This window comes from Ranitomeya variabilis, chromosome 2 (assembly GCF_051348905.1).
Source record: "Ranitomeya variabilis isolate aRanVar5 chromosome 2, aRanVar5.hap1, whole genome shotgun sequence".
NCBI classification, from domain to species: domain Eukaryota; kingdom Metazoa; phylum Chordata; class Amphibia; order Anura; family Dendrobatidae; genus Ranitomeya; species Ranitomeya variabilis.
The window spans coordinates 1,086,485,805-1,086,507,805 of NC_135233.1; the positions used below are offsets into that span (position 1 = coordinate 1,086,485,805).

Here is a 22,001-nt window from a genome sequence, read left to right on the forward strand (position 1 = left end):
ACAGTGTGGGAGAGGATCCCACCTTTCTTTTTTTTTCAGACTTTTACTCCTCGTCCTCCTCAGATGCTGCTGAACTGCCACGAAGATGCTCCAGGACAGAAGGTGACCCAGCACAATGACACCCCAGGAGAGAAGGTGAACCAGCGCCCCCCCATTGCTGACCCTGTATGGAACTCGTCCTCCAAAAATTAGGAGTCACTGATTTCTGAAGACACAATCAGGAATCAAGTTTGACACCTTCGGCCTCACAGAATTAGACTTTTTCAAAGTCTTTTTCTCTGAAGATTTTGTTAACCTCATGGTGGGCCAAACTGATTTGTACGCTCATCATTTTTTGTCACAAAACTGCGATTCATCATATTCTAACTGGTCTCCTGTAAACGCAGTTGAAATGATGCAGTTTTGGGGCCTGGTCCTTCACATGGGGATACTGAAGAAGCCAGAACTTCGGCAATATTGGACTGTTGATGTTTTATACAACACTCCAGTGTTCCTATTCGTCATGGCCCGGACACGTTGTGAGGCCATCCACAAATTCCTGCATTGTACCAATAATGCATGGTGTCCTCCCCGAGACGACCCCAACTTTGACCGTCTGTTCAAAGTTCGGCCGGTCATCAAACACTTCAACAAAAAGTTTGCTGAAGTGTACGTGCCCAAAAGGGACATCTGCGTGGATGAGTCCTTAGTTCATTTTAAGGAGAGGCTCAGATTCCATCAGTACCTGCCCAGTAAGAGGGCTAGGTATGGAATCAACCTCTAAAAGCTGTGTGAGAGAACCTCAGGGTACACCTACAGCTTTAGAGTATACGAAGGAAAGGATACTAGGATTGAACCCCCTAAATGCCCCCGTCCTGGGAGTGAGTGGGAAAATTGGGTGGGTTTTGGTGCACCCATTGCTTGATAAAGGTTATCACCTCTACACCGATAACCTTTATACCAGCATCCCGCTCTTCAAGTCCCTTTCTGTGCGAGGTACTGCAGCCTGCAGTACTGTCCACAAAAATCAGAGAGGCCTCTCGAAAACGCTACTTGGGCAGATGCTCAGAAGGGATGACGGCAGAGCCCAATGTAGCGGCCACCTGCTGGAGGTCAAGTACACGGCCAAGAAGGATGTCTTTTTCTTGACCATCATATACGCGATAGCAGCACCCTCAGCACTGTAGGAGGTACCTTTACAGAGGTCAGCAAATAAGACTGTGCCCAAGGTACAACAAAAACATGGGGGGCGTTGATCTCTCTGATCAAATCCTCCAGCTGTACAGTGCCTTGAGAAAGGCCAAGGTGTGGTAAGAGAGCTGGCTGTGCCCATCGTATAGATGGCAATGCTCAATGCATCTAGATAAGTTCCTTAAGGGGTCTAGTTTCCAAAATGGAGTCACTTGTGGGGGATTTAAGCACATCAGGGGCTCTCCAAACGCAAAGCGACATGACATCCGCTCTCAATTCCAGAGAGATTTGCGTTGAAAAAGTCAAACGGTGCTCCTTGCTTTCCATGCCCTGACGTGCGCCCAAACAATGGTTTTCTCCCACATATGGGGTATCAGCGTACTCACCAGAAATTGCACAACAACCTTTGAGGGCCAATTTCTCCTGTTACTTTTGTGAAAATAATAAAATTGGGGTCTAAAGTAACATTTTAGTAAAAAAAGTTAAATGTTAATTTTTCCCTTTCACATTCCATTAATTGCTGTAAAGTGCGTGAAGGGTTAATAAACTTTTTAAATGTGGTTTTGAGCACCTTGAGGGGTGCAGTTTTTAGAATGGTGTCCCTCTTTGGATTTTCTGTCAGATAGACCCCCCATAGTGACTTCAAATGTGGTGTGGTCCCTAAATAAATGGTTTTGTAAATTTTGTTTGAAAACTGAAAATTCGCTGGTCAACTTTTAACCCTCATAACTTCCTAACAAAAAAAAATGTTGGTTCCAAAATTGTGCTGAAGTTGACATGTGGGAAATGTTACGTATTAAGTATTTTGTGTGACATATCTCTATGATTTAAGGGCTTGAAAATTCAAAGTTTGATATTTGCTAAATTTTCTAAATTTTCATTTTTTCACAAACACAAGTCATATCAAAGAAATTTTACCAATATCATGAAGTACAATATGTCATGAGAAAACAATGTCAGAATCACCGGCATCTGTTGAAGCGTTCCAGAGTTATAACCTCATATAGTGACAGTGGTCAGAATTGTAAAAATTGGCCCAGTCATTAACGTGCACACGTCCTCTGGGGGTAAAGGGGTTAAGTCGCCCAGAATTACGCAAGTAGCACTGACCCTGAGCACAAGTGTTTAGTCAGTACTGAGATTATCAGGTGTTACTATTACATTTTCAAACGACTCTAATAACTGATATGAAAATTGGGTCCAATAATCAGATATCAGATGCACGCTCGCTACATCCATGAATGCACACAGATGCACGCTCGCTACATCCATGAATGCACACAGATGCACGCTCGCTACATCCATGAATGCACACAGATGCACGCTCACTACATCCATGAATGCACACAGATGCACGCTCACTACATTCATGAACGCACACAGATGCACGCTCACTACATCCATGACTGCACACAGATGCACGCTCACTACATTCATGAACGCACACAGATGCACGCTCACTACATCCATGACTGCACACAGATGCATGCTCACTACATTCATGAACACACACAGATGCACGCTCACTACATCCATGAATGCACACAGATGCACGCTCACTACATTCATGAATGCACACAGATGCAAGATCACTACATTCATGAACACACACAGATGCACGCTCACTACATCCATGAATGCACACAGATGCACGCTCGCTACATCCATGAATGCACAGATGCACGCTCGCTACATCCGTGAATGCACACAGATGCACGTTCACTACATCCATGAATGCACACAGATGCACACTCACTACATCCATGAATGCACACAGATGCACGCTCGCTACATCCATGAATGCACACAGATGCATGCTCACTACATTCATGAACACACACAGATGCACGCTCACTACATCCATGAATGCACACAGATGCACGCTCACTACATTCATGAATGCACACAGATGCAAGATCACTACATTCATGAACACACACAGATGCACGCTCACGACATCCATGAATGCACACAAATGCACGCTCGCTACATCCATGAATGCACAGATGCACGCTCGCTACATCCGTGAATGCACACAGATGCACGTTCACTACATCCATGAATGCACACAGATGCACACTCACTACATCCATGAATGCACACAGATGCACGCTCGCTACATCCATGAATGCACAGATGCAAGCTCGCTACATCCATGAATGCACACAGATGCACGCTCGCTACATCCATGAATGCACACAGATGCACGCTCGCTACATCCATGAATGCACACAGATGCACGCTCGCTACATCCATGAATTCACACAGATGCACGCTCGCTACATCCATGAATGCACACAAATGCACGCTCACTACATCCATGAATGCACACAGATGCACGCTCGCTACATCCATGAATGCACACAAGTGCATGCTCGCTACATTCATGAACGCACACAATTGCACGCTCACTAAGGCTGGTTTCACACTTGCGTTTTTATCTGCATGCGTTTTTTAAAAAACGCATGTGTGAAAAAACGCATGTAATCGCGGCAAAACGCCGCGTTTTTTAGACGCATGCGTTTTTTTTTCCCCATGAAAAAATCAACTAGAAAATCCACTAATAGTAGAATTAACTAGGGTTAGGCTTAGGGGTAGCTTTTTATTAGAAGAATGTCCTGGTCACCGTAACCCTAACCCTACCCCTAACCCCTAAACGTAACTGAAATACGTGGCACTGAAATACTTGGTACGTGGCACTGAAATACGTGGCACTGAAATACGTGGTACGTGGCACTGAAATACGTGGCACTGAAATACGTGGCACTGAAATACGTGGCACTGAAATACGTGGCACTGAAATACGTGGTACGTGGCACTGAAATACGTGGCACTGAAATACGTGGCACTGAAATACGTGGCACTGAAGTACGTGGCACTGAAATACGTGGTACGTGGCACTGAAATACGTGGCACTGAAATACGTGGCACTGAAATACGTGGTACGTGGCACTGAAATACGTGGCACTGAAATACGTGGTACGTGGCACTGAAATACGTGGTACGTGGCACTGAAATACGTGGCACTGAAATACGTGGTACGTGGCACTTAAATACGTGGCACTATGACTGTCAGAAAATGTTCATTAAACGGTTAGGGGTGAGGTTAGGGGTAGAGTTAGGGTTAGGGTTTGGATCCCTTTTATCACCTTGATGGTGGTGGGTGGCTTTTTAGTCTGTTTTCTGGGGTTTTTCTATAAAAACGCATGCGTTTGAAAACGCGACCAAACGCAAACAAAAAAAACGCATGCGTTTTCAATGTTAAATATAGGGGGAAAAAACGCATGCGTTTTTTGTGCAAAAAACGCTGCAGACAAAAACGCAAGTGTGAAACCAGCCTAATTCCATGATTGCACACAGATGCACGCTCTCTAAATCCATGAATGCACACAGATGCACGCTCACTACATCCATGAATGCACACAGATACACGGTCACTACATTAATTTACCACCATGACATGGGGAGAAGTGACCAATCTGATGAACCATATTGGGGCACAGCCAGGTGAACACATGGGAACGTGAGAGATGGGAATTCTGGTAATATCCCTTTAATATCCCCAGCAAAATAGACAATAAATGGAGGGAAGAAGCCGCAGAACTGGAAAACACAATAGTGGATGAACCTGTTAGTGTCTGTGGGCATCACACAGCCTCATGAGTAAGTGCCCTGTGTGCCATGTGCTGGGTGGGCGACCTGCAGTCATGTGAGGAGTCAGGCGCTGTATAGGGAGGTGCATGGCTGCTTATATAAGGAGGAGGAGGCTGCTTCCTCCCTGCACATCCCCAGCTCCTCTGTGTCTGCTGCTCTCCTGGGTAAGGCTCTGCTGCTTGTGCTTGTATTGTATCCCCCTTATGTTTCCCTGCCTGCAGGGTGGGCTCTGCATAGTCCTGTGCAGTGTGCGCTCTGCATAGTCCTGGGCGCTCACTATATACCGCAGGATACAATGTAACAACTGCTTCTGTCTTGATAGAGCTGAGTAGTTACTGCGCATGCGCTGATCTCTCTTTACAGGGTCTTTAAACTGCAGCTATTAGAGGGGCTACAGCTGGGACTCAATGATTTTTTTTATTTTCTTTTCTTTCGGAAAGAGTCAAATGTTTGTTGTTTACAAATAGACTTTGCTGTGGATACAATGTAACCAGTCACTTCCTGCCTGTGCTGGGGGGAGGTGATCCAGCTGGTAGGACTACAAGTGCTAGGTTATTACCCAGGCTGGGACTTCTGGTTCTTCTTTAACTATGGAGCTTCTGTATTGTGTATCCAGCTGCGCAGTTCCAGGGGAATTTGGTGTAATTCTAGGCATTGCTGGCTGTGGAGACACTAAATCCCCCTCCCCCTGCACAGCACAACAGTTCCTGCCCTGGTGCCTGGGTTTCCCCAGCTCCTCTGACATCACCATCATCATCATCATTCTCCTTCCTTCTTAATTGCAGCCTCTCTGACCTCTGAAATGACCTTTTTTTTTATATAATTATTGTAGCTTTATACTCGGTGGTGTAATCTGATGCTATGGACCCCAATTATTGCCAGTCTTCAATAGCATTGGTCTTTTTATATAGGTTATAAGGACTTTTGGGGGCCCCTAGGCTCCAGGGTGTGATTGCGTCCCCTGCACCGATTGTAGCTACGTCCCTGTTTATACTGCGATGTACTGATTATAGCGCAGTCACATGTTTGTGCCCGGCCCTTGTTTACTCCATGGCTGACCCCTGCTACTCTGGGACTAATCCTTCAGTACAGGAGCTTACAGAAATACAGAAGGGTGTTTTTGTTTTTTTTTTTAACTAAGGAATTGACACTTTAGGGGAAATTGCCTGAACAGGATTTTATTATTTAAAAAAAAAAAATAATAAAAATATATAATATATTCATAATGGAAATCTCCTTATTACACAACTGGCAAAATAGTCTGATGGCAGCAGGATCTCCAGCAATCTGTGACTTTGTACTGAAAGGTGTTGCCTTGTCAATAGTCGTTAAATTAGGCATTTATCTTCAAAGCGAGTGTTCATCTTCCCATGATTGACTTAAAGGCGATCTGTCAGAAGGAGCAACCCTCCTAAACCGTCTATATAGACACGTAGGTCATCGAAGGGTGAATCAAATGACACCTTGATGTCTGCGATCCAATGAACGGTTCCTGAGAAATACACGTTTTTACCAAATATGTAATTGAGTTTTAAAGATCTCCGGAGGCAGGCCAGAAAGTTATATTCGGCTCATTTGCATATAAGAAAAACATGGATTTGTCAGGAACTGTTCATCAGATCGCAGACATCAAGGTATCCTTTTGTTCAGCTTCCGATGACCTACATGCCTATGGAGCCTCCTACATATTTTTTTTTTTAAAGTTTTTTTATTTAATTTTGTACATTATGCCATGCAAACACTAAGTTAACCCCTTACCGACCTCCGCCGTACTATTAATGCGGAGGTCAATACCCCCGCTTTGATGCGGGCTGCAGTGGTGAGCCCGCATCAAAGCCGGGACATGTCAGCTGTTTTGAACAGCTGACATGTGCTCACAATCGCAATTGTGGTTCACCCGCCGCTATTAACTAGTTAAATGCCGTTATCAGATGCTGACAGCGGCATTTAACTACCGCTTCCGGCCATCAGGCCGGAAATGAGCGCATTGCCAACCCCCAGCACATGATCGGGGGTCAGCGATGCGTTGGCATAACAACCAGAGGTCTCCTTGAGACCTCTGTTTGTTGATGCTGGCTTGCTGTGAGCGCCCCCCTGTGGCCGGTGCTCATACCAAGCCTGTAATGTGGCTACATAGGGGAGAGCTATGCTTCGCTCCTATGTAGCTGAGTCGATCGAGTTGTGCCAGCTTCTAGTCTTCCATGGAGGCTATTGAAGCATGGTAAAAGTGGAAGAAAAAAAAAAAAGGCATTAACCAGATCGCTAAACAGCGTAGCGAGAAAAAAAATTAGAAACCCCAGAATTACGTTTTTTTGGTTGCTGCAACATTGAATTAAAATGCAATAACGGGCGATCAAAAGAACGTATCTGCACCGAATTGGTATCATTAAAAACGCCAGCTTGGCACACAAAAAATAAGCCCTCATCTGACCCCAGATCACGAAAAATGGAGACGCTATGGGTAACGGAAAATGGCACAATTTTTTTATTTTTTATTTTTATTTTTGCAAAGTTTGGAAGTTTTTTTTCACCACTTAGATAAAAAATAACCTAGTCATGTTAGGTGTCTATGAACTCGTACTGACCTGGAGAATCATAATGGCAGGTCAGTTTTAGCATTTGGTGAACCTAGCAAAAAAGCCAAACAAAAAGCAAGTGTGGGGTTGCACTTTTTTGCAATTTCACCGCACTTGGAATTTTTTTTTTCCCGTTTTCTAGTACACGACATGGTAAAACCAATGGTGTCGTTCAAAAGTACAACTCGTCCCGCAAAAAATAAGCCCTCACATGGCCATATTGATGGAAAAATAAAAGTTATGGCACTGGGAAGGAGGGGAGCGAAAAACGAGAATGCAAAAATGGAAAAGGGCAATGTCTTGAAGGGGTTAAAAGCTCCTTAGTGGAGACCTTGCTGTAATATCACGCGCACCGTGATGTCTCTTCAGCGACCTTCTACTTTGGATCTTGGGCCTGTCCTGACATGATGCAGCCATTTTAAAAGCTTGTGTTTGAGCTGTGGAGGCGGTGACTCCGTGGATTTGGAGAGATTTTAGAGATGTGTGTGTGATCAGCAAAGGTCTAATATAATGAATAAATAATAAAGAAAATGGTTTTGTGGTTTCCATTTCACATTAATATTCTTGGTTCTTTCTTACGTGCTTGTAGGAGACTTGCAGGAGCGTATGGTCAGTAAATGTGCGCGGTTGGCCATCTTAATGGGACAACTCTCCTTTTTTGAGCCGGCTGTGTGTGTGCCTTGTATCCCTATAGAAAAGTTTTTTTTTTTTTTATTTAGAGACCATTTGCATATTTCCTTTCACAGAAGAGCATGCATGGCCTACAAGTCTCCTCACGCTGGCACGTCAGGCTTGGCTTAACAGGGGGCTTTAGTTTGCATTTATGGTCTGGTTTGCTGACCGGATAAAGTCCAGTTCTACTTGAGAATTGTTCCTGTTGTGGGATCTGCAGAATACAAGCTGCCATAGATGACCTGAATTCTGCAGGAGGGACCTTGGCTACAAGGAGACATTACGGTTACAGAAATTGGGGGGATTGCAGTAAAAGGTGATGTAGTCATTGTATAAACCTCATGAGATCTTCCGCCTCCTAGAAAGTGATATCCAGTGTTGATACCGGTGAGACGTAGCCTCCTGTGACTGTTGATACAACAGACGCCGCTCCGGAGTACAACACTTGGCCGCTGTCTGTCGTCTCGTAACCGGAGCCTAAAGTGAATACATAACTGTACATGATCGGCGCTTACACTTAGAGGGGTGGTCCTCCTTAAAGGTGCGATCATTGAGGTCTGTAATGAAACGCCCCCTCCCATCCCCGTAAGTCATGCATGTAAAGGCAATAGATAGAGATGGGTGGTCCCCGAGACCCTCTGCAAAGAGCAGAACGAATGGCTTATTCACACGTTGCGCTTTTGCTGATAAACGCAGCGTTTTACTGTATCATCAAAGTGTATGAGATTTCTGAAACCTCGTGCTGGTGTGTAGTTTTCAAAAAAAAAGTTTCCTGCAGAAATGAGCTAAAGTTTTACATGGCAGCTATCAAATTTGGCCTTACAGGGGGTCAGGAGGAGCATTTGACATCATCTCCCCCCTATAGTGTCCTAATAAGTCCCTCTAATAGGAAAACGACTTTTAAAAAGAGGAGAAAAAAAACACAACTTTACAGGGTTCCTCCTAAGTAGAGATGAGCGAACCTGTACTGTAAAGTTGAGAGTTCGTACCGGACTGTCCGTGGCTGAATCCTGAACACTGACTTCTCCCAGTTGGAGACCCTTTAAAAGCATCAAGGTTCAGGTCCCCATTGACTTCTATGGGGTTCGAGTAGAGCTCTCACACCCGAACCAAACTTTGGTCGAACCTGACCATCATCATCCGCTAATCCCAGCTATCGACCATTGACATGACCTGCGCTTCTACTCTGCAGATGCAATTTTAACTGGTGTAACTGGTACGTCGGTGACCTACATGCACTGATCTGTAATTGTACCTGATGGTAAATGCAGGAAAAACCACTTCATCGGCCATTAATGCTAGAACACAAATGGGAGGATTTTTTTTTTTTTCTATAATTTATGATGGTGGTTTCCAGATTCCTGTAGGGTAATGATGAACCTGCTCCAGATGATTGAGTCATCACTCTTGACTTGCCCCATATATTCTGGAGCTAAAATCCTATGTATCATAAGTCGTTGACTTTTAACAATTAAAGGGGTTCTTGTCACAAGTTACATTTATTCTAGTAATCCCTGTCATCTATTGATAAGACTACGTGACCATATAATGCAGTCATATGGTCAATGGCTAGGAGAGACCTGAAGAAGGGGGACACCGCTCCTAGAACCTTCCTGTATCTTCACAGTAAGGGATCGTTCTATAGCATCTCCCCCCTTTTATTGCAATTTCTGTCTTGAGGCAAATATCTCTGGTGATCTGTCACATGGCACTTTGATCTTGGAGAAGGATGTGGCGTATCGACGTTTTGCTATATATATATATATTTATATTTATATATTTTTTTTATTTTTTTTCTTTAAGGAAGAAGCAACCTGCCTGTGTAAGGAGACTTAGGGTATGTGCACACGTAGAAGAGGTCCACTGCGGATTTTTCCGCAGCAGATTTGATAAATCCGCAGTGCAAAAGCACTGCTTTTTTTTTTTTTTTTACTGCAGATTTACCGCGGTTTTCTATAGTGGAGCAGGTGTAAACCCACTGCGGATTCCGCACAAAGAATTGACATGCTGCAGAATGTAAACCGCTGCGTTTCCGAGCTTTTTTTTTTTTCCCCGCAGCATGTGTAAAGCGTTTTCTGTTTCCCATAGGTTTACATTGTACTGTAAACGCGTGGGAAACTGCTGCGGATCTGCAGCAAAATCCGCATCGTGTGCACATAGCCTTATAGGCCATGCACTTCTCTGAGACATATGCAAATTGTCTCTTCAGTGAGGAATGAGGCTAGAATTCTAGTGCTACTTGCCCCTGGATACCAGAGTCCTCTCGTACAGCCAAATCAGATCACTTGCTTTGCACTGATGAGAGGCAAATGGCCTGAAACTTGTGTCTGCAAATAGATTATCTGGTGGCAGAGCTTGTTAAAGGGTTGATGTTTTGTTTTTGTTTTTTTACTATTGCTACTTTCAGTAGGTGGCACTAGAGTTAAAGTAATCTACCGCTCTGAAGAGGCAGTTTGCAACTTTGGGAAGAGTCACTCAGCAGTAATAATAATATTATAGCTCCATTTATTCCATGGCGCTTTACATGTGAGGAGGGGTATACATAATAAAAACAAGTACAATAATCTTGAACAATACAAGTCATAACTGGTACAGGAGGAGAGAGGACTCTGCCCGCGAGGGATCACAATCTACAAGGGATGGGTGAGGATACAGTAGGTGAGGGTAGAGCTGGTCATGCAGCGGTTTGGTTGATCGGTGGTTACTGCAGGTTGTAGGCTTGTCGGAAGAGGTGGGTCTTCAGGTTCTTTTTGAAGGTTTCGATGGTAGGCGAGAATCTGATGTGTTGTGGTAGAGGGTTCCAGAGTAGGGGTGATACGAGGGAGAAGTCTTGTATGTGATTGTGGGAAGAGGAGATAAGAGGGGAGTAGAGAAGGAGATCTTGTGAGGATTGGAGGTTGCGTGCAGGAAAGTACCGGGAGACGAGGTCACAGATGTATGGAGGAGACAGGTTGTGGATGGCTTTGTATGTCATGGTTAGGGTTTTGTAGTGGAGTCTCTGGGTAATGGGGAGCTAGTGAAGGGATTGACAGAGGGGAGAGGCTGGGGAATAGCGGGGGGACAGGTGGATTAGTCGGGCAGCAGAGTTTAGAATAGATTGGAGGGGTGCGAGAGTGTTAGAGGGGAGGACACAGAGCAGGAGGTTGCAGTAGTCAAGGCGAGAGATGATGAGGGCATGGACTAGGGTTTTTGTAGATTCTTGGTTTAGGAATGAATGGATCCAGGAAATATTTTGAGTTGAAGTCGGCAGGAAGTGGAAAGGGCTTGGATATGTGGTTTGAAGGAGAGATCAGTGTCAAGGATTACCCCGAGGCAGCGAGCTTGTGGGACTGGGGAGAGTGGGCAGCCATTTACTGTAATGGATAGGTTCATTGGGGGGGTCGCGTCAGATGGGGGAAAGATGATGAATTCTGTTTTGTCCATGTTAAGTTTCAGAAATCTAGCGGAGAAGAAGGATGAAATAGTGGACAGACATTGAGGGATTCTGGTTAGTAGGGAGGTGATATCTGGTCCAGAGATGTAGATCTGTGTGTCATCAGCATAGAGGTGATACTGAAAACCGTGAGATTCTATGAGCTGTCCCAGGCCAAAGGTGTAAATGGAGAAGAGCAGGGGCCCAAGGAATGAACCTTGTGGGACTCCGACAGATAGGGGCCGAGGTGAGGAGGTGGTGTGTGAGTGGGAGACGCTGAATGTCCGGTCTGTTAGATAGGACGAGATCCAGGCTAGAGCCAAGTCTGTGATGCCAAGGGATGAGAGGGCCTGTAATAATAGGGAATGGTCCATTGTGTCAAAGGCAGCTGACAGGTCGAGGAGGAGGAGGACAGAGTAGTGTTGCTTGCTCTTGGCGGATAATAGATCATTGGTGACCTTAGTTAGGGCAGTTTCAGTGGAGTAGTGTGACCGGAAGCCAGATTGTAAGCGGTCGAAGAGGGAGCAGGAGGAGAGCTTGGAGGACAGTTCAAGATGGACTTTTTTTTTTTTTTTTTATTCCAGTAGTTTTGAGGCATAGGGGAGAAGTGATGTAGGGCGATAGCTAGATACAGAGGATGGGTCAAGAGAAGGCTTTTTGGGGATAGGTGTGATTGAGGCATGTTTGAAGCATGAGGGGAAAACACCAGTTGTTAGTGATAGGTTGAAGAGATGGGTTAGGGTTGGGATGAAGATTGTGGTGAGGTTTGGGATGAAGTGGGATGATATCGGGTCAAGTGCACAGGTGGTGAGATGCGATCCTGAGAGTAGAGTGGTGAGTCTGTCTTCTGTAATGGTGGAGAAGTTGGTTTTGGAGGTGGAGGGCTGGGAAGTCGGGAGGAAGGGCTCTGGAGGTTGTCGAGCTAAACTGTCTCTGATGTTCTCAATCTTCTGCTTGAAAAATGAGCATCTCCACTGTCTAAAATGGCTGATAACCAGGAGCAGTCGTTTGTATTTTTGTTCTATTCCTTTTTTAAATTGAATTTTTTAACTAATTTGATACGTTGTATCTTTCCACAGGGAGAAATCCCGCAACAATGTGGCAATCTCTGGCCGTACTCTGTGTTTTGGCCTCCTGCGCCAGCACCCGCAATGTCCCATATTTCAAGCCTCTGTCCGGTGAAATGGTCAATTATATTAATAAGCTAAATACTACATGGAAGGTGAGTGAGGGTCCGTGAAGGGTGGTGGGCTGTGCTATGGAGGGGAAACTATATTTGTTGGATCTATATAAACACTCATTGGAAATTTAGCATGTGGATAAGGAAATAATGCAAACCTGGCTGGATAATAATAATAATAAAAATAATAATAAATTATTTTCCTTGCCATTTAAACAGTATTTACTTCTGTTCCATTCACTGACAGCAAGCAGTTTTACAACCAGATGCTTAACACTCATTCTGTCCATCAGATTTCTCTTATACTGAGCCGCCAGTGTTAATTTGAGATGCTCAAGATAAGTGTTCAACCTTGAAGAAAACTAGAATGTCTCCATCCATCACCAGGAATCAGAGCTTGAAAACTATTGATTTGATTTCAATGCAGCCTATATAGGTTTGCCTCAAAGTTCTGAACTTCTCAGACGTTTTCCATTCCCCAATGACTACGAGCTGGCTGTTATGTAGTCAGAGGGGGATGGGCTCATTGGGAAATTTTAAAGCAGCTGGAAGGCGACTTCAATTTATTTATTTATTTTAATTAATCTGCCAAAGAAGTGAACAGATATCTAGCTGCTGAAAACTAAAGCTAGATCCTAACTTGTCATCCTCCACGCCATCTTTCTTAGGCTGGGCATAACTTTCCGAACGCTGACTTTGGTTATGTGAAGAGACTCTGTGGGACAATTGTAGGAGGAAGCAAGAAGATTCTGCCGGTCAGGTAGGACGCGGGTCTTATAATATCGATCAGCATTGTGTTCTCTCCATTATTGCACCTAAATCTGCATTCAGAATTCTGTTCTCTAACTTATAAATCATTAGTGCCATTTTGGATATCACCAGCTCAGATTTTAGGAGGGCCGCATATACCCTCCCAGTGCTCTGGTCTGTGACTATAAGGTCATGCTCCTTAAAGAGGACCTGTCAAGTCCAAAAGTGCTTTGTATTTGTATTCATAAGTCCCTTTTCTCTTGAACATTTGTTGGTGGTGGTTAATTATTTAATACTTTTTTATTACATTTTTTTTTTTTTTTTTTTGGATAAAATTATAATACATTTTTTTTTTTGTAAAATTTTCCAGCACTGCTACTTAGAAGTACAAAGTGACTGGTGCGCAAACAGTCCAAGGTTGGCAGGTGATGGGTCCTGATGCTCTGTGCATAAACACTGCCAGCGCTTGTTTCAAAGGGAGTAGGCATAGTGCTGGGAACTGTCCTGTTGGTAGAGAAGGGAACTCTATTAGAGCCCTGTATGTAAAATTGTAAAGTTCTCCACAGCCTTAGATATTTGTAAAGAAAACAAACAAAGCCACTTATTATTCTGAAGAACCATGAACTAAACCAAAAACAAAATGGCTTTGAGTTAAAATAAACTGCTTTCACCCAAGAGTCCTCAAGGAGCTGAGTTCATTTATCCTGTTTTTCATAACCAAGCATTGTAATGACTGCCATGGTGTCAATGTATTGGTGGAAAGCAAACGTGAAGCCCATTTCCTTATCCCCCTTTTTTATATTTAATTTTTTTTCCTGAACCTTTTTTTGGATATCAAGAAAAACACAACTTGGGCAATGCTCTGGCTCCTGCCGGTGACTGGAAAATCTTGTTTTTTGTTGTGGATTGAGATACAATGTACAGTATATCTAAAAAGTTAATCATGTTGGTCTACTGATCACTAGTTGATACAAACACTGCAGCTCCCACAATGCACCGCAGTGCATGGGATGGATTTCACCCAAGAGTTCTCATAGAGCTTGGGTCAGTTATTGCAGTGTACCTGACTCTGTAACATGACACTTATTAGGGAGCTTTAATTTTTTTTTTTTTTTTCTGGGGGGGGGGAGCAAAGAATGGCATTAAGAGATAACGAGACAATTGGTGATCGAACCTAATGTCTTTGTGTAAGGGTTTTTTCTTCTCCTAATGGCAGTGTATCTTTATGTTTTTAGGTATTCATTTGCTGACAAAATGAATCTGCCCGATAACTTTGACTCCAGGGAGGCTTGGCCAAACTGTCCTACAATCAAGGAGATTCGAGACCAGGGCTCCTGTGGATCCTGCTGGGTTAGTATAAAGCAACTTTTCCATCAGGACTACTCTCCAATTTACTGTCTCTCTCAGATGTTTCTCACCAGCTTTGTCTGCCATAGGCATTTGGTGCGGTGGAGGCCATGTCAGACCGGGTCTGTGTGCACTCCAACGGGAAGGTAAACGTGGAGATATCTGCAGAAGATCTTCTGTCTTGCTGCGGATCGGAGTGTGGAATGGGGTAAGTATCCTAGCCCTGGTGAGATGGGATTGTGCATGCGCACACGTTGTCTTAGTACCGGATAGTGCACCCGAAAGTCTTGAATTTAGTAGACTTTCTCCCTATGGAAGAGGAAAACGGGCAACAAAAGCAGTACCCACAGAGCATTTTTATTTATAATTTTTTTTCCAGTCTCTTAGGATATATTATTATACAGTTTTTCTTATGAGTGTCTTTCTTGTCGTTATAGGCTGTATCTGAGTATCTAGGATACAGATTCTATCCTGAGTTTCCTCTTCGTGTGCTTTCCTCTTTTGCTATACGCTTTTTTTTTTTTTTTTTCTCTCTCTCTCCTCTGCCCTCCCTGAGACTACACATGCTTTATCTCCTCTCCGCACTATGGAAATCTGTGTTCAGACCCTTGGCCCCTAGCTGCTTTTTTATCGAACAAAGAGTGGTAGTGGGGGAAGAGCAGACAGGAGCAGTACTTCTGATAGACTTGTAACATCTTTGCAGATCACTCTGCTACATATAGGATGTAAGGAGACTGTAGCACTTTTTGTAATAGACTATTTAGAAAGTTGCTTTACTAAGCAAATGAAAACTAAGGCTGTACATAGACTCTTTAGACCCCTTTTTCAATGCCCCTTGTAGCCACCGTTTTATCTGTATAGGAACTTGGCGACCCCTTAGTTTCCACTTAGTCAGATGTCTCTTTGCATTTGAGAGTTGGATTGTACCAATTTCCCTCATTTATTTGCCGATTTGAGAGGAAGTGATTTATGTAAATCTTGGGTCTTAATTAGTTGCTTTCGGGGTGGTGTCGGCTGAGGATTCGGGTTGCATTACTGCGTTGTTTAACTTCCAAAAATGTCTTCTGTTTTCCAGCTGTAATGGAGGGTACCCGGCTGGTGCGTGGAGTTTCTGGACGGAGAAGGGTCTTGTATCCGGCGGCTTGTATGATTCGCACATTGGTGAGCACGTCATGTGGAGGTGAAGGCTTAAACGTATAGACTGAGGCAGAGCTTTGGATTAATCACAGCTACATCATCCTTTATAGAAAAAAAGGCCAGAATAAGAGAATAATCCAGAGAACATATTCCTTAATGAAGGATAGTCTCCAAAAACTGTAGAAAATGAAGAGCTGTCCTAATAAATATGGATATATCAAAGCAAATTCCAGATCTTGCTTTGCCAAAAAGTACAAAATTATTTTATTTATCCAAACACACATAAACAAGACAGTAACAGTATATGTCGATCCATATAGCAGATATAAAATCAGGCAGACAACAATACAACCATGGAGCGAACGAGCAAGGGGAGGCCCAAAATAGGGTCTTAAAAATGTAGACACCATAAATTCCGTCTTCTATGTCGTCCCCCCCCTACAAAATCCTAAGAAGGGAGGGAATGGAGGAGATAATTGTGTGCAAAAGTAGTGTCCAGTCTGGTCCAAAAAGTTTCCCCCAAGGAAACCAAAGCGAAACGTGCGTCGGGGCCCCTGTTCATTACACTTAGATCATTTGTGTCAGCATTACTTGTTTCTCTTTGGATGATTCTATGCACTCTTGTCTGCATTAACAGACTGTCAAATCTGAGTAGACTGGACACTACTTGAGCACACAATTATCTCCTCCATTCCCTTCTTAGGATTTCGTAGGGGGATGACACAGCACACGGCAATTTATGGTGTGGTCTGCCTTTAAGACTCTATTTTGGGCCTCCCTTTACTCTCCCTTTGACATTGTATGTCTATGTTCGCTCCATGGTTGTATTGTTGCCGGCCGGGTTTTATATGATGTAATCTGCTATAAGGATCTACATAAGGTGGGTACGGAAAATATTCAGACCCCTTTAAAGTTTTCGCTCTGTTTCATTGCAGCCATTTGGTAAATTCAAACAAGTTCATTTTTTTTTTCTCACTAATGTACACTCTGGCCCCCATCTTGACTGAAAAAAAAAAGTAGACATTTTTGCAAATTTAATAAAGAAAAACTGAACTATCACATGGTCATAAGTATTCAGACCCTTTGCTCAGACACTCATATGTAAGTCACATGCTGTCCATTTCCTTGTGATCCTCCTTGAGATGGTTCTACTCCTTTATTGGCGTTCAACTGTGTTTAAATTAAACTGATAGGACTTGATTTGGAAAGGCGCACACCTGTCTATATAAGACCTCACAGCTCACAGTGCATGTCAGACCAAATGAGAATCATGAGGTCAAAGGAACTGGCCAAGGAGCTCAGAGACAGAATTGTGGCAAGGCACAGATCTGGCCAAGGTTACAAAAGAATTTCTGCAGTACTCAAGGTTCCTAAGAGCACAGTGGCCTCCATAATCCTTAAATGGTAGAAGTTTGGACCACCAGAAGTCTTCCTAGACCTGGCCGTCCAGCCAAACTGAGCAATCATGGGAGAAGAGCCTTGGTGAGAGAGGTAAAGAACCCTAAGATCACTGTGGCTGAGCTCCAGAGATGCAGTAGAGCGATGGGAGAAAGTTCCACAAAGTCACCTCTCACTGCAGCCTCCACCAGTCAGGCCTTTATGGCAGAGTGGCCCAACGAAAGCCTCTCCTCAGTGCAACACATATGAAAGCCCGCATAGTTTACTAAAAAACCTGAAGGACTCCCAGACTATGAGAAATAAGATTCTCTGGTCTGATGAGGCAAAGATAGAACTTTTTGGTGATAATTCTAAGCGATATGTGTGGAGAAAACCAGGCACTGCTCATCACCTGCCCAATACAATCCCCACAGTAAAACATGGTGGTGGCAGCATCATGCTATGGGGGTGTTTTTCAGCTGCAGGGACAGGACGACTGGTTGCCATTAAAGGAAACATGAATGTGGCCGAGTACAGAGATATCCTGGATGAAAACCTCTTCCAGAGTGCTCTGGACCTCAGACTTAGCAGAAGGTTCATCTTCCAACAAGACAATGACCCTAAGCACACAGCTAAAATAACAAAGGAGCGGCTTCAGAACAACTCTGTGACCATTCTTGACCGGCCCAGCCAGAGCCCTGACCTAAACCCAACTGAGCATCTCTGGAGAGACCTGAAAATGGCGTTCACCATCCAACCTGATGGAACTGGAGAGGATCTGCAAGGAAGAATGGCCGAGGATCCCCAAATCCAGGGGTGAAAAACTTGTATCGTTTCCAAGAAGACTCATGGCTGTACTAGCTCAAAAGGTGCTTTTACTCAACACTGAGCAAAGTGTCTAAAGACTTATGACCATGTGATATTTCAGTTTTTCTTTTAATAAATTTGCAAAAATTACTGCATTTCTGTTTGTTTGGGGTGTTTTTTTTTTCAGTCAAGATGGGGTGCAGAGTGCACATTAATGAGAAAAAATGAACTTTTTTGAATTCCTGAAATGGCTGCAATGAGAGAGTGAATAATTTAAAGTGGTCTGAATACTTTCCGTACCAACTGTATACTGTTACTGTCTTGTTTGGGTAAATAAAATTTTGTACTTTTTGGCAAAACAAGATCTGGAATGTACTTGTGGATGTATCCATATATTAGGATATCTAAGCTCTCTATTCATTTTCTATCATCTTTTATAGATGGTGTCTACAGTGACTTTTTTTCTTTTTCCCCTGAAGTTTAATAAATATATATAATTTATTTATTTTTTCTTGAGTCCCCAAACGTTAGCTTCTGTATTAGACAACTTGACCCTCTGAGGAGCTCGAAGCCTGAGTCACTCATGATGCCCTTTATTATCCCCAGCCACACTGGTATTTACATCATGAGCACATAGGCTTGTGGGAAACCAGTCTCGTTATTGAACTGCCCATTAGAGCGCCCCTTTCTGGTGAGGTCATGTACATCTTGCTCTTACCTAGGCTGCCGACCATACTCCATCCCACCCTGCGAGCACCACGTCAATGGCTCCCGTCCCGCATGTAAGGGAGAGGAAGGAGAAACTCCGAAATGCGAGAAGAAGTGCGAGCCCGGCTACGGTCCAGACTACAGCAAGGACAAGCACTTGGGTGAGTGACGGCCTGCCAGACATGTGGACGTATTGGTACAACTTGCACAACCACATACCTCACATTAGCATGCCGTTTGCCAGGCTTGGTGTAAATGTTAGTTGCGTAGACCACAGGTTTTGTCTGTCTCGTTACCTGCAGGCATGGTTGGATGATCCTGACCAATCTCCATTAGATAGTGGCTCTGTCCTGCGACTTATCATAGATGGTGGTGACATCTTTATCTTCACCTTTTTTTAGGTTCTGATTCCTACAATGTCCCAAGCAGCCAGGAAGAAATCAAGGCCGAGATCTACAAGAATGGTCCAGTAGAGGGTGCTTTCTTGGTTTATGAGGACTTCCCTACATACAAGTCAGGTGGGCATCTATGGAATTCGTGGTTGTTGGTAGCTGTTCCTCCAGCTGTGGAAACGCCGATGACTTCCTCGCATTATATTTTCTTCTGCAGGAGTGTACCGTCACACGACCGGTGAGGAGATCGGAGGTCACGCTATTAAGATCCTTGGATGGGGTGTGGAGGACAGTACTCCCTACTGGCTCTGTGCCAACTCTTGGAATACTGACTGGGGCGATAAAGGTATGGCTGCATTTCTCTTGTTGTTCTTCTGGCATTTTGCAATCTGGGTAGTACTGTAGAAGCTTCAGGTGAATTCAACCCTGCTATATGTGCAACTAACATGTCCCACTCCCTATCAAAGGGAAGAAAACTTATCACAAGGATGTTTAGTGATGTCCGATCACTAAACTCCTAGTCATGGCTGCACACTATAAACTAGTGCTATGGCCTCGTATTGCTCAATCTTAGGGGGTTTTAGAAGTTGGACCACGTACACATCAGAATATTATGGTTTAGCCAAGCGTTATACCCCGCCTCTGAGGAGCAGCCCTTTGATAACCAAGCAAACATCGGGCACATTCATTTCTCCCTAGGCCTCAGCCTTCTGTCTTCCAACCACCAAATCTATTGTATGGATCTACAAGAGGCTTGGATATTCTATTACACCTTCCTCAATTCCTCCCATAGAGGCTTCCAGATTACTACATTTTTAAGGTCTTGTGGTCCCCTGATCCATGTAGATATGGAGGACTGGTCATGATTTTGACCTGATCATTTGTAAAAGGTCCAGAATTTAAAATGGTGGCCCACAAGTGTGCTATACAAGTTGTATAATTCCTTAATACAGCGCAGAAGTCTAGGGGTGGACCTTCTACATCCTACTGCTTCTATATGTTCCACTATATGCCGTATGGACTTGTTCTACGTTAACCCTTTTATAGTAGGGAAGAATCGCTCCAGGGGCACCATATGGCACCACACAGTCCCTATAGAGCCCTAACTATCTTGAGCCCTCTGGTTCTGGCCATAGTTATTTATGAATTATGTGGGATCATGAGTAACCATTGAGATGGAAACCCAGTGTAGACCAGTAACCCCCATTTATCCATGATCTGTTCGGCAAAAGTGTCCTGCACCCAGGTATCGGGCCAATATAGAAGTCCTTGAAGAAAGTGAACCATCAGTGGCTTGACTGCAAAATTGTGCATGGTATAACTGGACACATGGCTTCTTTGGGAACCGTAATGTTTTAATCTTGTACAATTCTTTCAATTTCCATCTTGACCATCCTTTAGTAATTTAGGAGATGTAGATATCTTATCTTTTTCTTTTAATTTGTTTATTCCCCACAGGTTTTTTCAAGATTCTTCGTGGAGAGGATCACTGCGGGATAGAGTCTGAAATCGTTGCTGGAGTTCCAAAAAATTAATGTCCAGTAATTGTGTCTTATCTTAGAGGAAACTTTTAGCGCCAAATGGATTTTATATATTTTTTTTTTTCTTTTACTGAAATTTCTGTTTTTAAATAATTTTTTTTTTTTTTCCTCTCCCCAACAACTGACAATGGAATGTGATTATGTCATCGGGGAAACATCTGGAACCAATCGTCATGGCTGGTAGAATAGTGAGAATCCCAGTGCTGTTGTTGGATGATGCCATGGAAAATAGAAATGTTAACATTTATTTTGTCTTAATGGATTCCCATCTTCAAAGTATGTTAATATCTTGCCATATAGATTTTTTTTTTTTTTTTTTCCCCTTTCTATTCCGGCTGACTAAAGCATCCACTAGAGGGAGCTGAGGAGCAAACTGTATACATCAAAGCCAAAAGTATACAGTGAGCTCCCCCTAGTGGCAGCTGCAGGGATTTTAATGTGTTTTTTTGTTTGTGTTTTTTTTTTTTTTTTTTTTTTTTTGTTTTTTGATTTACAATTTTTATATAGAAAATTATAGTGATCTGACTGCCATGGAAATAGAAGGTAGTAGAACTGGCACAGACAGAAATTTGGGTTCTAAAGTTGATTTTTGTTTTAAGGTTCATTGTGACTCTGTGAAACTGATAAAGGCTAACTAGTTCTTCTGGGCAATAACGCACTACTCCCCTGAAAGCTGGTAATTGTGGGCAGGCATGTCAGCTTGTTTTAATTGTCCTCATGTACGACCGCTGTTCAGATTCTTCCAAGCCATAATCTAAGTTGTGGTTTGGTTTCTTTTTCACCTGTGGGCAAAAAAACATAAGTGTTGGTCATTTCAACTAATTAGACTGCAATTAATTCTGCTGAGACTGGAGGGTTGTCCGTGAGGCCACTTTACATTGGGTAAAATTTTTATTTTTAATTTGCAGTTGCCCGAAGTAGTAATTGTGGGAAAGGGATTGTTGAGTATTAGAAATACATGGCTGCGTTCTTCTACATAAGGTGCCACGTCTGTCTGCACAAAAAAAAAACTCTCAGCGGTCACGGCTTTTAAATCCTAGAGAACAAGTCTGAACACTTAACCACTGAGCCCATATATCTGCTAGCAGCTGACTTGTACAATGGCCGCCTATTTTGATTTGGTTTTTATACAAAGAGCTGATTGCACAATAAACCATTTGATTACTAGATTTTATCTTTAAAAAAAAAAAGAAAAAAAAAATGTAACTTTTTTTTGCCAATAAAATGCCTTGTTTTCATTTTTTAATATGACTACATCTGATTTATTAATTTTGGGAT

The 22,001-nt window shown here is 43.3% G+C and overlaps 1 protein-coding gene across 1 annotated transcript; it reads left to right on the forward strand.

Moving 5' to 3' along the window:
- Positions 1-4,907: 4,907 nt before the first annotated feature.
- CTSB (cathepsin B) lies at positions 4,908-21,969 on the forward strand. Its single transcript, XM_077291695.1, has 10 exons — positions 4,908-4,988; positions 12,564-12,706; positions 13,333-13,424; positions 14,650-14,764; positions 14,851-14,969; positions 15,837-15,922; positions 18,805-18,951; positions 19,192-19,308; positions 19,400-19,528; positions 20,641-21,969. Exons 2-10 carry the CDS (start codon positions 12,581-12,583, stop codon positions 20,715-20,717), a joined length of 1,008 nt encoding a protein of 335 aa, XP_077147810.1. The 5' UTR covers positions 4,908-4,988; positions 12,564-12,580; the 3' UTR covers positions 20,718-21,969.
- Positions 21,970-22,001: the final 32 nt, after the last annotated feature.

What these genes read in the sequence shown, in the direction of transcription:
- CTSB (XM_077291695.1), top strand. Translation starts at nt 12,581, where the DNA reads ATGTGGCAATCTCTGGCCGTACTCTGTGTTTTGGCCTCCTGCGCCAGC. An exon ending in AGCTAAATACTACATGGAAG is followed by an intron (nt 12,707 to 13,332) that starts GTGAGTGAGGGT and finishes CATCTTTCTTAG; the next exon opens with GCTGGGCATAACTTTCCGAA. An exon ending in CTTGTATGATTCGCACATTG is followed by an intron (nt 15,923 to 18,804) that starts GTGAGCACGTCA and finishes GCTCTTACCTAG; the next exon opens with GCTGCCGACCATACTCCATC.